The sequence below is a fragment of the Leucopleurus acutus genome (genome assembly GCF_964270905.1).
Source record: "Leucopleurus acutus genome assembly, chromosome: 8".
Lineage (NCBI taxonomy): Eukaryota > Metazoa > Chordata > Mammalia > Artiodactyla > Delphinidae > Leucopleurus > Leucopleurus acutus.
This window is the reverse complement of record NC_139151.1, coordinates 18,465,110-18,482,142: the sequence shown is the minus strand read 5'-3', so window position 1 is coordinate 18,482,142 and position 17,033 is coordinate 18,465,110. Positions and strand designations below refer to the sequence as shown.

Here is a 17,033-nt window from a genome sequence, read left to right as displayed (position 1 = left end):
AATGCTATTTTAAAAGCGTGGTCAGGTAAGACCTGTCTTGAGCACCAATCTGAGGATGGGTAACTTGAACAGTAACCTGAATGAAGTGAAGAAGAGAGCCTTGTGAATTATGGGGGGAACACTATTTCAGGAAGAGGAATAGAACCTGAAGCAATGGCATGCTAGAATGTTCCAGGAACCATGAGGAGGACCAGGGAGGCTGGAATGCAATAAGAGAGGGAGAAAGGAGGTCAGGCGAGTAGGCAGAGCCTTAGAGTATCCCTTAACTTTAGTCTCTATTCCTTCAAGTGGGATGGAACACAAAACATTTCCCAGAATTACTTGACTGTGGACCACTTATTTATTTATGTATTTATTGGCTGCACTGCGCGGCATGCAGGATCTTAGTTCCCCAACCAGGGATCAAACCTGTGCTCCCTGCACTGGGAGCACAGAGTCCTAACCACTGGACTGCCATGGAAGTCCTGGACCACCTATTTAATGGATCATTTTCAGGGATTGTGGTTCCATAGTTTGGTAAATGCTGCTGTAGAAAGGTCTTGGTTTTCGAGAAGAGCAAGTTGGATATCACAATATCCTGGAAATTCAAGTTCAAATCCAATTCAAACATTATGATGACACAAGGGGAGGGGGTAGGATACAAGAGACCTTACCTGGCTACAGGATTTCCTTTCCACTCCTAGGTCACCTTTACTTCTTTTTGTTTTCTTGGTCAAGGTGTGAAAAAATCCATTTATCCTATGGCTCAGCCAAAAGAGGCTGGACTTTTTCAAATAAATATTTTACTGAAAACTAAAGGAGACATAATCATGGAGACATAAAGGCCTAAATAATTGCAAAGACAGAGACCTTCCTGTCTTGAAGGTCTGAGAACCATGTCTTAACTCTATGGGCAGAGACTACCTGTGCTGATTCCATATTCCTTGTTGGCCACATCTGCTCCCTCTTGAGATGGTCCTCCTTGCAGCTTGGATTGGAGGAGCTCTCCTTGCACACTCTCCTGGCTGCTCTCAGGAAATGCCAAGTCCCTGGTCTGGCAGATCTGCAGATCTGTATTTTGGGTCTAATCATGCTTCTCAAGTGAGCTATGTTCATGACAATAATCTGCCTGACCCCATTTTACTTCCCAAAAGACACATTTACTTCCTGGATCCCCTGCTCTATTCAAACCATCTAATCTCCCCCGCCTCCATCCCCCCTGCCCGCCCCCCACCCCCAATGCATGGAAGTAGATATCTCAATCTTCTCAAAGGTGATTTAGTGCCCACACAAGGAACAGTTGGCTTCATTGGTGATTCTGGATCCAAGAACTCTCACTATCACTGAGCTCTAGTGCCCCTTCTTAGGCCCACGCCAGGTTCTGTGGCATCCTTCTTTCCCACAAGTCCAGGGACTAAGCCTGTTTCTCTTTCATTTGTCACAAAGTAAATACATTTTCCTACCAGGGTTCTCTCTCCCAACCCTAGCTGCAGAATCAGATGTTACCTCCTCAGATACTCACTTCTTCAAAGTTAAAAAAGTCTTTTTTCTTCTTAATTTAAGAGTTTTATTGAAAATCATGATGGGAAAATAAACAAGGGGTATCACATGAGAACACATCACACAGGCAATAAGTTGTTGACAATTCTTTCTGTTTCTGTTATGTTTCTAATACTATGGACCCCTTCTGAAATGTGATACACAAGCACACTCAATACTAAGACAAGACACATTGAAATGAATGCCTTTATACCATGAGTACATATTTTTTTTTTTAGGTTTTTTTTTGTGTGTTTTTGCGGTACGCGGGCCTCTCACTGTTGTGGCCTCTCCTGTTGCAGAGCACAGGCTCCAGATGCGCAGGCTCACGGGCCCAGCCGCTCCGCAGCATGTGTGATCTTCCCGGACCGGGGCACGAACCTGTGTCCCCTGCAACGGCAGGCGGACTCTCAACCACTGTGCCACCAGGGAAGCCCCATGAGTACATATTTTTAATCCTAATTTTAAGGTCCCATCAAAGTTTGGCTTTGGTAACGAAATTTACGAGGTAGCTGGCTATTGGTCTCTTTTGTCAACTTCAACCTTACCTGGAACGGATGTAGAAGAATCAATGTTTCAAGTTTTAAAGTTGAAGTTTTCCACTGAGACAAATTTTAATTTGTGCCAAATAGAGGTCTGATAGGCACCTCAGTAAGATACTCTGGAGCGACTATGGTTGGCCAGAGTAGGTAGCGTCTAGTAAGTGGCAGAGTCAGAACTGGAATATCTCTATCCCCTATTCTAAAGTCAGTAGGCTATAGCACAGTCTCTCGTGACTCCATCGCTCTATGCAGCCATCACTGTCCAGATACCCCAGCCTCTCTGCTCTCCAGCCCTCAGATGCCCTTGATAAAGAAAATATTTTTCACTTGACCTAAAAAAATCCTTTCCTGTGACTCCAGCAATCCCTCTCAATTTTTGAAAATGTGTCCTTTGTCCCTCCTGGAGATCTCTGTGGCTCTGGGCCTGGAAGTCCTTCTTTCCCCCAGATGGATTTCATTCTGATGAAATGAATTTGATTGATCAGTAAAGTGACCATCTTAATTGGTAAGACCTATACCTTGAGGTGAAACTCACTGTGCCAGGGCCTTGAAATATTATAGTGAATAAAATTTGACCTACTTATTCACTATAATATTTCAAGGCCCTGGCACAGTGAGCTCTCAAGGAGATAACAGAGAACAGAAAATAGACTCCTGGGGGGATTTGTGAAGGAGAGTGCAGGGAGGAGAGACTGGAGAAGTAGATACTCGTGGGAAGTGTTATGCCAGTTGAGGACCTTGGTCCTTATCCTGCAGGTTGATGATGGAAAGTCATGGAAAGATTTGGTGTAGGGGAATAAAACAGGCAGCACAGAAGAGGTATTTAGGTGGGATAACCCAAAGGGGCAGAAAGACAATATTATAACAATCTAGGACATAGTTCTCAAAGTAATGTCCTTGTATCAGCAACCTCAGCATCACTTGAGAGTTTGTTGGAAACCCAAATTTGTGGACCCTGCCCCAGAACTAATTTTTTCTAGCTTTATTGAGGTATGATTGATAAATAAAAATTGTATATATTGAGGGTGTACAGCATGCTGTTTTGATACACATATACGTTGTAGAACAATTACTAAAATCAAGCTGATTAACATATCCGTCACCTCACATAATTTGCGTTTTTGTGTGTGTGATGAGAACTCTTAATACCTACTTTCTTAGCAGATTTCAAGTATACAATACATTATTATTAACTATCCCCACCATGCTGTATGTTAGATCCCCAGAACTTGGTCATCTTCTAACTGAAAGTTTGTACCCTTTAACCAACATCTCCCCACTTCCCCAACCCTCAACTCTTGGCAACCACCATTCTACTCTCTGTTTCTACTCTCTGAGTTCAGATTTTGTAGATTCCACATAAAAGTGAGATCATGCAGTATTTGTTTTTCTATATCTGGCTTATTTCATTTAGCAAAATGTCCTCCAAGGTCATCCATATTGTTGCAAATGGCAGGACTTTCTTTCTTAAGGCTATGGTACATATAAACCATATTTTTCTCTACCCATTTATCTATTGATAGACACTTAGGTTGTTCCCATATCATGGCTATTGCGAATAATGCTGCTATGACCATGGAAGTACAGAGATCTCTTCAAGTACCCAGAACTATCGAATCAGAAGCTCTGAAGATGAAACCCAGAAATCTGAGTCGTAACAAGCACTCTAGATGATTTTGATGCACGGTCGAGTTAGACAAGTACCTGCCTAGGAAAATGTCCATGAAGGACTGAATTACTACGAGTGGTAAATGTGGAAAGGGTGGCTTGTGGTAGAAAATCATTCGGAAGGTAAAATCAAAGAGATATATATTTGATTAATTGCACAAAGAAGGTGAGTGACTCTCTGGATCTCTGCATTCTTGTCATCAGTAGGAGAACAGTTTTATAGAATCTTGGCCCGTCTATTTCCTGCAAAATATCTAAAATGTATCAAAATAAAGAAAAAAGTATTTGTAGAGAGTTGAGAGTGGTTTGATCCCTCTAAGCCCCCCATGATTCATTCTTACTTTAGCGTCTGGACAGCTATCAGGCTATTTTACTTTCCCATTTCTTGAAGTTCCAACATGGGGCTTGAAATATGAAGGACTTTACCTCCATCGAGGTCTTGCCATGTAACAAGTCTATTGTGTTCATAATTTATCCATTTAAAGGACATTCTTACTTTAAGAGATATTTCTTGAATATTAACCATTTCAATCTTTCATTTCCTGGAATAAATAATATTAATCATCTTGGGTTTTGCAGAAGGGGTTTTATTCTTGGAAATATTTTCATATCAATTTAAACCAATTTTCATCTTGAGTCAGATATAAAAGGCTAGGTAACCCTTCATTTCAGCTGCCTTCTCTCAAAATGTACAGGTTATTTGTACTTGTATTTCAATTTGGGATTTGTTCCTGAAAAGCCAATAATTGGATACTGGTGAAAATGTCTCAAATGAACTACAGAGCTAGAAAATCTCTCTTTCAGCCAAACCATCTCAGTTGAAGTTCTATGAACTAGCAATTCCTGTGAATATTTTAAATTTTATCACATAAACTTCAGTGGTCAATACAAAGCCATCTCACTTATCAAAGTGATGTTTCTGCTATCCTGAAAGTAAAGTCAACTTCAGAAAAGCAAATTACTTCTGTTTTAACAGTCAATGGGGTATGCATTTATCCATTGCCCTTTTCTCATATATTTAGCACATGTTTATTGAGGACCTACTATAGGCAAAGAACTTTGCTAAATCCTGTGGAGATATAAATGGATGAGGAACCCAGACCTAAAGCTCACAGTCTATGGGAAAGACAGATCCCTTCTCTGCCATGGCAACCATTGTCCATACCCAACATTTACACCAAAGAAAGTTCTTTGACCCTTGAAGCCACTTGAGTCCTCTTAACACCCCTGTGGTTTCTGTCTTGCCTGGACAGTAATTTCTAGTAAAGTCAGGCAGTTTCTTATAAGACAGTGCCAGACTTATTTTAGGAGCCATTTATAAACCTGATATAATTCAATATGGATAAACTTAAGTCCCTAAACATATACCCCAAATCTGAACAATGTAGGTAGATGACAAAAAGATGTGTTTTTTAAGTGACAAAATAAAAAATGGCCTGAACCACACATGGATGGAAAGCTTGATATGAGTCAGTGAATTCAGCTTAGGCCACTTCAAAGTGGAATATTCAGAATAAGCAGATAAAGTTTCTCTTTTTCTGCACTAATCAGACCACGCAGAATATTAAGTTCAGTTCTGGGCACAAGAAAGAAACATTGAAGGAGTTTTCCTATTAACTAGAAAACATGGTTCTGATACATACAAAATAAACAACGTGTAATAGTCATTTTGTAAAGGTGTTCAAGCTTTCTCCATGGATAAGGAGTTTGAGGAGGAGAAGATGTCCAGTCCCCCCTGGCCAGTGTCATGGGTATGATATTCAACTGGGCTACCGAGTCCTGCTCTTTTGCCACCACACATTTCCCCCTGATTCTGGCTAGCTGTCTCACAACTGAGTGACATTAGGGACAAGATGAAGCCCTGGGAAACATTGCAAATGCACAAAGAAAAAAATTTAACCCCAGTCTAGGAAATACCATTCATTATTGGGATTATTCAAAAGTGAGAAATTTTAACTCATCCCTTAACATGAACTTATTAAATAAATATTTGGGAAGAGAGGATGGCAGAGACAGAGAAGGGTGGAGGGAAAAGGGGAAAAAGAGGAAGAAAATGAGGAAAGTGTTTCTGAAATAATTTGTGATAATAAAAGTTGCTGACTGTGGGAGTTTTTATTGCCAGAGAGTGAGAACATAGAAACAAACTGTCAGCTTGGCAGGAAGACTCCTTTTCCCAGTGGTTATACTGTGAAAAGAAGGTGGATTGCAGCATTTTGCAAACAGATCGAGTTAAATGAAACAAAAAATATAAATGACTGCTTGAAGAGAAAACTTATTTACCTCATGGGAGATTCAACACTGCGTCAGTGGGTTCACTACTTACCAAAAGTGGTTTAAAATTATGTATTTTATTTTTACTTTGAAACTATAGTTGCCTTCAGAGGTTATTTTTATAGAATTCTTTGCTTCCCTTTTCTGACATTTATTATTTTTCAAAATTTGCCAAATATTTGGATTTGGGCTTTTAATAAAAAGTTAAATTTTATTTTCTTCATTCACAAATATTAACATTTTCTTCCTCTTTCTCTATGCTGATAATAAGTTCAAAATTTTGTTAAGATTTGAATGCATCTGTTAAAGTTCCCTTCCTCCCACAGGCAGCAGCGCTCTTAGAGTTAGAAGTGATCTTGGCTAGAATTTTACAAATACGTGCATTTAAAAATTATATCATTATTTTCCTTTTGCTAAAAGATTTATTGATTTTTTTTCCCATCAGCCTTAAAATGTTTTTATCGTCATGGAGCTGGGATCTTTAAAACACATGTGCTTCTGGATGCTGAAAGACATATTTTGATTCAGTGGAAAAAGCATGGTCATCCATTTATTACCAAAAATCTGTTCTCAGTGAAGGATGAAAATTATATCCCATGGGAAATTGACCGTGTAGCAGGAGACAATGACACAGCCATTGTCATCACTCTCGGTCAGCACTTCAGACCCCTCCCCATCAAAATCTTTATCCGTAGGGTCATCAATGTTCAAAAGGCCATTGAACATCTATTCTTGTGAAGCCCAGAGACCAAGATGATCCTGAAAACTGAAAACACCAGGTGGGTGTCTCAAAATGCAGAGATGTTTAGTGACTTTCATGGTTATATTCAGAATCTTATCATGAGGGATGTTTTTGTGGATCTCAATGTGGGTATTATTGATACCTGGGACATGACTATTGCATATAACACTGATAATGTTCATCCACCTGATTATGTGATTGGAAATCAGATTAACATGTTCTTAAACTACATTTGCTAGAGGAAAAATACAAAGAAAGTCAGTACCAGCCATTCTCTATAGATGACGTCACTTATACTGCAAGGATGGTTTAATGAAATCCAAGGTAGGAGGAAACAAAATAAAAATAATTATTGTTAAAATATACGTAACATAAAAATTACCATTTAAACCATTTTAAGTGTACAATTCAGTGACATTAATGACATTCACAATATTGTGCAACCACCATCTTGATCTATCCCCAGAATTTTTCATCATCCCAAACAGAAACTTCGTATCCATTGAACAATAATTCCCCTCCCCCCCAGGCAACCACCATTCTACTTTCTGTCTTTATGAATTAAACCATTCTAGGTAGCTCATATAAGTGGAATTGTATAGTATTTGTCCTTTGTACTGGCTTATTCCACTTAGTATAATGTCTTTAAGGTTCATCCATGTTGTAGCATATGTCAGAATTCCCTTCCTTTTTTAAAGCTGAATAATATTCCATTGCATTATGTGTATATCACATTTTGTTTATCCATTCATCTGTTGATGGACACTTGGGTTGTTTCCATCTTTTGGATATTGTAAATAATGCTACTATGAAGAGGAAACCAAATTTGAAAGATTGTTTCCAGTACAGAGTATGATGACAGAACAGCGAAACATCATCATTCATAGTTTGATTTTAAGAAATGTAAGGCCTGGAAAGTAGCAGTCTAAATGATTCAAGTTTACAGAAAATGTGAAATGTAGGAGAAAACTTAGTGAAATCATAATAACAGTCTTTGTGCTTAAGATAATTATTTGAAATTTGGTAAACAGTTTTTCTCTAGATTTCAGTAAGAATCAGAGATCACAGTCCAAACCCACAAACTCATTGAGACAAACCAACTAGTATTATGTCAATGTACAGACCCTACAACCCTGGTTCTTGCTGATCTTAAAAGTATGAGATGAGATCCTCTCCAGAGGACCTCAAATGACTTTATAAGCTTTGTCTCTAAACTGTCCTCTCAGAATAAAAGTATCCTCCATTTCTATTAATATACTTGAGGTCACATGAGTGGAAATATTGTTACTCCAGGGTGATTTCTTTGTTTGGACTGTGTTTCTTAGGGAGAGGAAGTGAAATTATAGTACTGTAACATCAGTATAAAGGTCAATCCATACAGCTTAGGATGCGGCTCCTCTAAATAAGGAAACACACATTAGAAATCTTTTCTTTTGGTTCTAATTCTTCACATAGGAAACTTTCAAAATAAACCTAATCGTTCTTCCAATCATTGCACTCTTAAATGCTTATATGACTTATCATTGTCCCACTGAAGTTACCTTAAGTTCATTTAACCTAGTTCTGAGTTGATAGAATTTCCAGTTTTGTTACCATTACTCTTCTCTGATTGCAATGAAGTGTGTCTGTGTCATTCCACAGCATGTTTCTACCCCATCTCTCTCCTCAAAAAATTGAATGCTCTAATTTAAATGTGATAAATCAGCATCGAAAAATGAGGGTCTATTACTTCACTTGTTCTAAAGCTGAACTGTACAATATTATAGCCATTAGTCACATGTGGCTGTTTAAATTAAAATTAAATTAAATTAAAAATCATTTCCTTGGTTGCACTAATTACATTTCATGTTCAGTAGCCACATGTGGCTAGTGGCACTGTACTGACAGCACAATATTTACTTACATTTGTTTCTGGAGATTATTTTTTAACGTTTTGTTGTAGTATTTGAATGTGTTTTTAATAATAAGGCCAATGATATATTGTAGTTTTTTACGGTGAGTAAAAAAATTATTAAATGTTGCTAAGTGTTAAACTCTTGACTTTTAAGCCATTTTCTTCTGGTTCAGTCTTTTAAAGAAATCCTGGTACCTATATAGTTCATAATTCTTTGGCTTCAGATTATTACAGATATTGACTATGTTGCTTGTGTATTTACAAGACTTGAGCAAGCCATTTGAAATGTAAAGATATTCTTTACTGGTATTATCAAGTCTGTTTCAAAAGCCCATGTATGTATAAGGAATGAAACTAGAAATCCATAACAAAAGGAAAACAGGAAAATTCACAAATACATGGAAATTAAACAGTGGACTCTTTTTTTTTAACATCTTTATTAGAGTATAATTGCTTTACAATGGTGTGTAAGTTTCTGCTTTATAACAAAGTGAATCAGTTATACATATACATATGTCCCCATATCTCTTCCCTCCCATATCTCTTCCCTCCCACTCTCCCTATCCCACCACTCTAGGTGGTCACAAAGCACTGAGCTGATCTCCCCGTGCTATGCAGCTGCTTCCCACTAGCTATCTATTTTACGTTTGATAGTGTATATATGTCCATGCCACTCCCTCACTTTGTCCCAGCTTACCCTTTCCCCTCCCCATATCCTCAAGTCCATTCTCTTGTAGGTCTGCATCTTTATTCCTGTCTTGCCCCTAGGTTCTTCTGACCATTTTCTTTCTTTCTTTCACTTTTTAGATTCCATATATATATATATATATATATATATATATATATATATATATATATATATGTTAGCATATGGTATTTGTTTTTCTCTTTCTGACTTACTTCACTCTGTATGACAGTCTCTAGGTCCATCCACCTCACTACATATAACTCAGTTTCATTCCTTCTTATGGCTGAGTAATATTCCATTGTATATATGTGCCACATCTTCTTTATCCATTCATCTGTTGATGGACACTTAGGTTGTTTCCATGTCCTGGCTATTGCAAATAGAGCTGCAGTGAACATTGTGGTATACGACTCTTTTTGAATTATGGTTTTCTCAGGTTATATGCCCAGTAGTGGGCTGGCTGGGTCATATGGTAGTTCTATTTTTAGGTTTTTAAGGAACTTCCATACTGTTCTCCATAGTCGGTATATCAATTTACATTCCTACCAAGAGTGCAAGAGGGTTCCCTTTTCTCCACACCCTCTCAAGCATTTATTGTTTGTAGATTTTTTGATGATGGCCATTCTGACCGGTGTGAGATGGTATGTCATTGTAGTTTAAACAATGGACTCTTAAACAATTACTGGATCAAAGAAGAAATCACAAGGGGATTTAGAAAATATTTGGAGGCAAGTGAAATAAAAACCACTATATGTCAAAACTTATGTGATACAGTGAAAGCAGTGCTATAAGAGAAGTTTATTGTGGTAAATACTTACACTAAAAAAAAGAAGAAAGTTCTCAAATCAACAAACTAAACCCAAAATGAGTAGAAGAAAGAAAATCATAAAGGCTAGAGCAGAGATAAATGAAAGAAGAAAACAATAGAGAAAAAATCAACAAAAGCAAGAGTTGATTTTTTTTTGAAAATATCAAAAATTTGACAAGTGCTTAGCTAGACTAACTAAGAAAAAAGGAAGAATCAAATGAAGTTAGAAAGGAAAGAGAGGACACTATGACTGATGTTACAGAAATAAAAAAGATTATGAGACTGCTATGAACAATCATCAACAAACAAGTTGGACAACCTAGAAGAAATAAATAAATCCCTAGAAACATACAACCTACCAAGACTGAATCATGAAGAAATAATAAATCTGAACAGACCTGTAACTACGCTGAATACAAACAGTTCTTTAAAGCAGTAATCAAAAACTTCTCAACAAAGAGAAGCCCAGGACAAGATGGCTTAACTGGAGAATTCTACCAAAGATTTAAAGAAGAAATAATACGAATCCTTCTCAAATTGTTGCAAAGAATAAAAGAGGAGGGAACATTCCCTCTGAGTGTTCAATGAAGCCAACATTACCAGATACCAAAACCAGACAAAGACACAACAACAACAACAACAACAACAGAAGCCACTACAGATCAATATCCCTGATGAACAGTAATACGAAAATCCTAAACACAATAGTAGCAAACCGAATTCAACAGCATATTAAAAGAATCATACATTATGATCGTACATCATTTATATCTGGAAACAAGGATAGTTCAACATACAAAAATCGATCAGTGTAATGTACCACATTGATAAAAACTTGATTGTCTCAATCAGTGCAGAAAAAATATTTGACATAATTCAACACCATTTCATGATAAAAACATTAAACAAACTAGGAATAGAAGGAAACTACTTCAACATAATAAAAGCCATATTTGAAAAGCCCACAGCTAACATCATATTCAACATGGAAAGACTGAAAGCTTTTCCTCTAGAATCAGGAAAAAGGCAAAGATTCAACATAGTACAGGACATTCTAGCCAGAGCAATTAGATAAGAAAAAGAAATAAAAGGCATAAAAATTGGGAAAGAAGAAACAAAATTATCTCTATTTCCAGATGACATGATCTTATATATAGAAAATCCTAAAGATTCTACAAAAATACCTGTTAGAACTAATAAACAAATTCAGCAAAGTTGTAGTATACAAAAATCACCACTCAAAAATCAGTTGCAGGCTTCCCTGGTGCGCAGTGATTGAGGGTCCGCCTGCTGATGCTGGGGATGCAGGTTTGTGCTCCGGTCTGGGAAGATCCTGCATGCTGCGGAGCAGCTAGGCTCGTGAGCCACGGTCACAGAGCCTGCACGTCTGGAGGCTGTGTTCCACAACGGGAGAGGCCACAACAGTGAGAGGCCCGCGAACCCCTCCAAAAAAGAAGAGTCCATTTACTATAGACTCAAAAAGGAATTAAATATTTTGGAATATTTATTTGGAATATTTATTTAAATATTTTGGAAACTTAATCAAGGAGGTGAAAGACTTGTACACTAAAAATTACAAAACATTGTTAAAAAAAATTCAAAGAGGTTACAGATAAATGGAAAGGCATCGCATACTTGTGGACTGGAAGACTTAATATCAAAATGTTCATACTTCCCAATGCAATCTACAGACTCAATGCAATACTTATCAAAATTCCAATGGTATTTTTTTGTGGAGATAGAAAAAAATTTCTAAAATTCATATGGAATCTCAAGGGACCCTGAATAGCCAAAACAATCTTGCAAAAAAAAAGTTGGAAGACTCAGACTTCCTGATTTCAAAATGATACTACAAAGCAGTAATAATTAAGGTGGTGTGGTACTGGCATAAAGATAGATATATAAGCCAATGGAACAGGATAGAGAGTATAGAAATAATCCCTTGCATATATGGCCAAATGAATTTTACCAAGGGTGCCAAGCCTAAACAGTAGGGAAAGAACACCAAGGGTGTTGTGGAAACTGGATGTCCACATACAACACAATGAAGTTGTACCCTTACCTTACACTGCATACAAAAATTAACTCAAAATTGATTAAAGACCTAAACTATTAAACTTCTAGAAGAAAACATAGGGGAAATCTTTAGGACTTTAGATTTGGCAATGATTTCTTTGATATGACACCAAAAGCACAAATAACAAAATAAACAGACAAATGGGACTATACCACGAACTTAAAAACTTATGCATGCCAAAGGAAACAGTGCATGAAAAGATAGTCTAAAGAATGGGAGAAAATAATTGTAAATCACACATCTGACAAAGGTTAATATCCACAATATATAAGGAATAGTTATAACTCAAAAAGAAAAAAAAACCCTGATTATAAAGCGGGCAAAGGATCGAGGCTAGAGTCATGCTTGGGTATCAGCCATTGTCTTAGTGTGCTAGAGTCCTCAAAGAGTAGCTGCTGACCTTATTCACTGACTGTGGCCCTCATGGCATAGTCAGTCACCAGGTTAGTGACATGCATCAGAGAAAAAAAATGGGCAAAGGAATCGAATAGATATTTCTCCAAAGAAGATATACAAATGTCCAATAAGCATATGAAAAGATGCTCAACATCAGTGATCATTAGGGAAATGCAAATCAAAACCAAAATGAGACATCACTTCACACTATCAGAAAAGCCACTATCAAAACAAGTGTTGGTGAGGATGCAGAGAGAAGTTGGAACTCTTGTGCACTGTTAGTGGGAATGTAAAATGGTGCAGTTTTTGTGGAAAACAGTATGGAGGTTACTCAAAAAATTAAAAATAGATTTACCATATGACCCACTGATCCTGTTTCTGGGTATAACCAGAAGGACTGAAATCAGAATCTGAAAGAGATATGTGCACTCTCATGTTCATCGCAGCACTATTCACAATAGCCAAGATGTGGAAACAATCCAAATGCGCACCAACAAATAAATGAATAATGTGATATATACATGCAATGGAACATAATGGAAGTCTTAAGAAAAAAAAGAAATCCTGTCACATGCTACAACATGGATGAACCTCAAGGAAATTATGCTAAGTAAAATAAGCCAGTCACAAAAGGACACATAGTGTATGATTCCACGCATATGAAGTATCTAAAGTAATCAAAATCATAGAAACAGAAAGTACAAATGTGGTTACCAAGGTGGGAGGAGACGGAACCAGTATTTAGTGGGTTTTGAGTTCTGGTGTTGCAAGACAGAAGTTCTAGAGACCTGTTATACAACAATGTGAATATACTTAATGCTACTGAACTGAACATTTAAAAATGGTTAAGGTGGTAAATTTAATGTTATGTGTTTTTTATGTGACGTATGTTCTTTCCCTTTCATAGCAAATAAACATCAATGTTGAGATCCAGAGCAGTTCATTTCTTTGCTTAACATGTTAAAATGAAATAGTCTCAGTTACTCAGTAGCTGTTGGTGACTTGAATTCTTAATTTTCTTTCATAATAAGTCAACATTAGGAGGCATATTGTTAAAAAAGAAAACTGTTCTGTTAGTAAAGCAGCATGTGAATTGGCTTCAGGTAAAGTCTTGCTGCACACATAGCTGCTGTCTTAGTAGGAGTAATCCCAATGCCCTTTTCCATTCTACACCACAGCTCACAAAATAACTTATATGAAAATTCTTCCTCTACAGAACGTTTTCAATGACAACAAGAAGCAAAAAATCATCAAGTGCTTCAGCCTCTTAGAAATGCTGCACAGATGCCAAGAGCTTATCATACCCTACATATCAATCACTTCAACTTACTGTAAAGCAAAATGTGTTCCAGTATACACCTTTCAATTCACATTATATGCTATTGATATTGTGTTTGCACAACAGTATCATTTGACAAAGGAATTTTGCCAACAGTTCCATCTGCTTTAGCACTAACCATATTTGTCATTAACTTGTGGTTGGCTTTATAAACTTCTCATCAGTGGTTTGACATGTACCTTTTTTCATTATCAGGAGTTCAATGCTGAATGATACCTTAGTAATTCTAATCTTTCCTTTGACTTCATTGATAAAATGCATCAAGTTTGTACTGGAAGACAATATTTTGTTCCTACTCTGGAAAAAAGCTGATTGCTTTAGCAGAGAGGTGACTGTGCTTTCTCTGACGATCATATAAAATCTTTAATGGCTTTAGTCCTCTGTGTTAGACAGGAGCTTTTTTTTTTTTTATGGGTGATAGAAATCCACCTCAAAGTAGCCTAAGGAAGGTGGGAAGGAACATATTGACTCATAACTAAAAAGTACAGAAAAGGCAGAAAAATTGAGGAATGTTGCCTCCAGATGCTTAAAGAGCATTGTTAGGACTCTGTCTCTCCCTTACCACCTCTTGGCTCTGTGTTTCTCTGGCGGTTTCATTTTCAGGCAGGATGTTTACATGTGATAGCTGAAAAGTTGCATGATCCTTGTGACTTGGGATCCCAGAGGAATAGAACCCTCTTCTAGTGTCTATATATAGATAAAAAACATAGAGAAGACTCTGGTTGTCCTGTTTAGGTCACATGTCCGTGTTGGACCCAATGACAGTGGCCCAGGGTACAAATGATTTTGATTATCAAGCCTAGACCATATGCCCACACTTACGGCCAGATTCTATTGCTAGAAGTGAAGGAAAGAATATAAACACAACATATTTTTCTTTTACTACAGATGTATTTTTTTAACATCTTTATTGGAATATAATTGCTTTACAATGGTGTGTTAGTTTCTGTTGTATAATAAAGTGAACCAGCTATACATAAACATATATCCCCATATCTCCTCCCTCTTGCATCTCCCTCCCACCCTCCCTATCCCACCCCTCTAGGTGGTCACAAAGCACCGAGTTGATCTCCCTGTGCTATGCGGCTGCTTCCCACTAGCTATCTATTTTACGTTTGGTAGTGTATATATGTCCATGCCACTCTCTCACTTCCTCCCAGCTTCCCCTTTCCCCTTCCCCGTGTCCTCAAGTCCAGTCTCTACATCTGCGTCTTTATTCCTGTCCACTGCAGATGTATTTGATGAAGTCTCATAAAAAATAATACAAATAAAAAATAATACCCAAGGAGCAAATAGATTACTGATTCTGTAAAATTTAATTATCAGAGATTTGTGGTTGTATTTTTTTGTACTTTCTTTTTTACTTAATTGCATAAAATCACCACATTCACAGATATTTGGAAAGAAGCTCTTCACTTTATGTCTCAAATTATTTTGAGTTGAAGTATTTGTCACTAATTTTTCCACTACATTTAATTTCAGTAATCCACTCTTAAACCTTTGAGTTATTTATTTGTGTAGTGAGAATCTAAAATTATATAATAGAAACCAATAAAATATAAATTTAACAGAAACAAAAATACTCTGAAATGATATAAAAATATGTTTACGAATCCCAAACTGTGCCATGCTAACTGAATATTAGTCAAAATTAAGTGACCAAACAGACCTTATGACTCATGCACCAACTTTGAGTAAGAGATTTTTATTAATAATATGGAGAAATTTGGGGAAAATCATAATTTTGCCTGATAATTATATCAAGTCTATCATGGCTTTAGTCCTCTCTATTAGACAAGACTTTTTTTTAAACGGGTGATAGAAATCAACCTCAAACTAGCCTAAGGAGGGGTAGGATAAAATGCATTTCATTTCAAATCTATGAAATATAAGTAAAGAAAATATCTAAGTGTTTTTCTTTGAGAACTACTCAAACACCTCCTGACCTCTTGCTAAACTACCACAAGCCACACTCTGACAATTAGTGCTTTCTCCTACAAGGGTATTTTCAAAGTCACCTCCTCCAAGAGCTTGGGTACCACAACTATCTGTGAAGCTTATAAAAGACATTGATTGACAGACTTAATTCTGACTAACCAAATAAGGCTTTTCCTGGGTGATGCTCAGAAGTCTCTATGTTTAAATAGTCACTGTAACATACCCATCTTGGCATCTGGCAATGGGATTAATTTAGGAATCACACCCTAAAGTATTCTCTCTCCACTCTATTCCCTGAGGTCAAGCAACTTAACTTGTCCATTTGCCCTGTCTGTATCCCTCCTCGGTTCTCATCTAAACCTATCACATGGCTGAGTCCTCACCACAGGATACTGTGGGAAGCAGCCCCCCAAAGAGGTAACTCATAATCCTTGTGGAAGTTTTATCAGCAGGTAGGACAAGGAAAAGCAGCTTTAGTGGGGCCTGATCACCAGGCAGTTTGTCTCCACCCTCACCTGCTCTGGATCCAATAAAACTAGTTGTCTATGCCTCCTCTTCTACTGCGCTTCATGAAAAAAGGAATTCTGGTGCTCAAGGAAGGTCACTCCACTTCCTACATAAAAGTTACCCTAGGAATAGGGGAGGATTGATGAGGGATGAAATAAAAATGCTCTGAAATATAGGTGGGTATATGTTTCTTGTCTCTTCTATTCATCTCTGTCTTCATTATCTGGGTCTCGGATATATTACACAATATGTCCTTCCTGCAAAGTACAACCTGGGCAGAGAAATAAGTAAGTGGCACTTTTCAAGGATTTGGCCAGCATATATTGAGATGCAAGCTGAGGGCTTCCTGGTGGCCAAGGAGGGAATGGTCAGTGCTGCTTCTATAGTCTTAAGCAATTCAGCTCTGACCCCCAAGCTGCAAATCTCACTAAGCCAAATGAGAGTTCTGTGATTGAAAAGATCTGCCCTACTCAGAAGGCTGTTTGGTATCAGATCATTGCCACTAGGTTATACACTTAGGGAGGAGGTAGGTGGTGTTCCATACTTTAAGCAGTTGGTGAAAGTATTCCTTCCACCTGCAAAGAGCACTTTCAATAAGGAGAATGGAAATAAATAAATAGGTTCTGCCTTTTTGCATATCTGCTG

At 37.3% G+C, this 17,033-nt stretch overlaps 1 protein-coding gene across 1 annotated transcript in view; it reads left to right on the top strand.

Annotated features, from left to right (window-relative positions):
- The window catches only part of LOC309964910 (NXPE family member 2-like), a gene marked incomplete at both ends in the record, with an annotated part of 66,843 nt that extends 59,863 nt beyond the window's left edge, over window positions 1-6,980 (top strand). Inside the window, 6 exon segments of the mRNA XM_082844094.1 lie at window positions 4,120-4,136; window positions 4,139-4,188; window positions 5,859-6,062; window positions 6,065-6,071; window positions 6,445-6,734; window positions 6,738-6,980. Of these exon segments, the coding sequence (XP_082700220.1) occupies window positions 4,120-4,136; window positions 4,139-4,188; window positions 5,859-6,062; window positions 6,065-6,071; window positions 6,445-6,734; window positions 6,738-6,980 (811 nt within the window).
- Window positions 6,981-17,033: the final 10,053 nt, after the last annotated feature.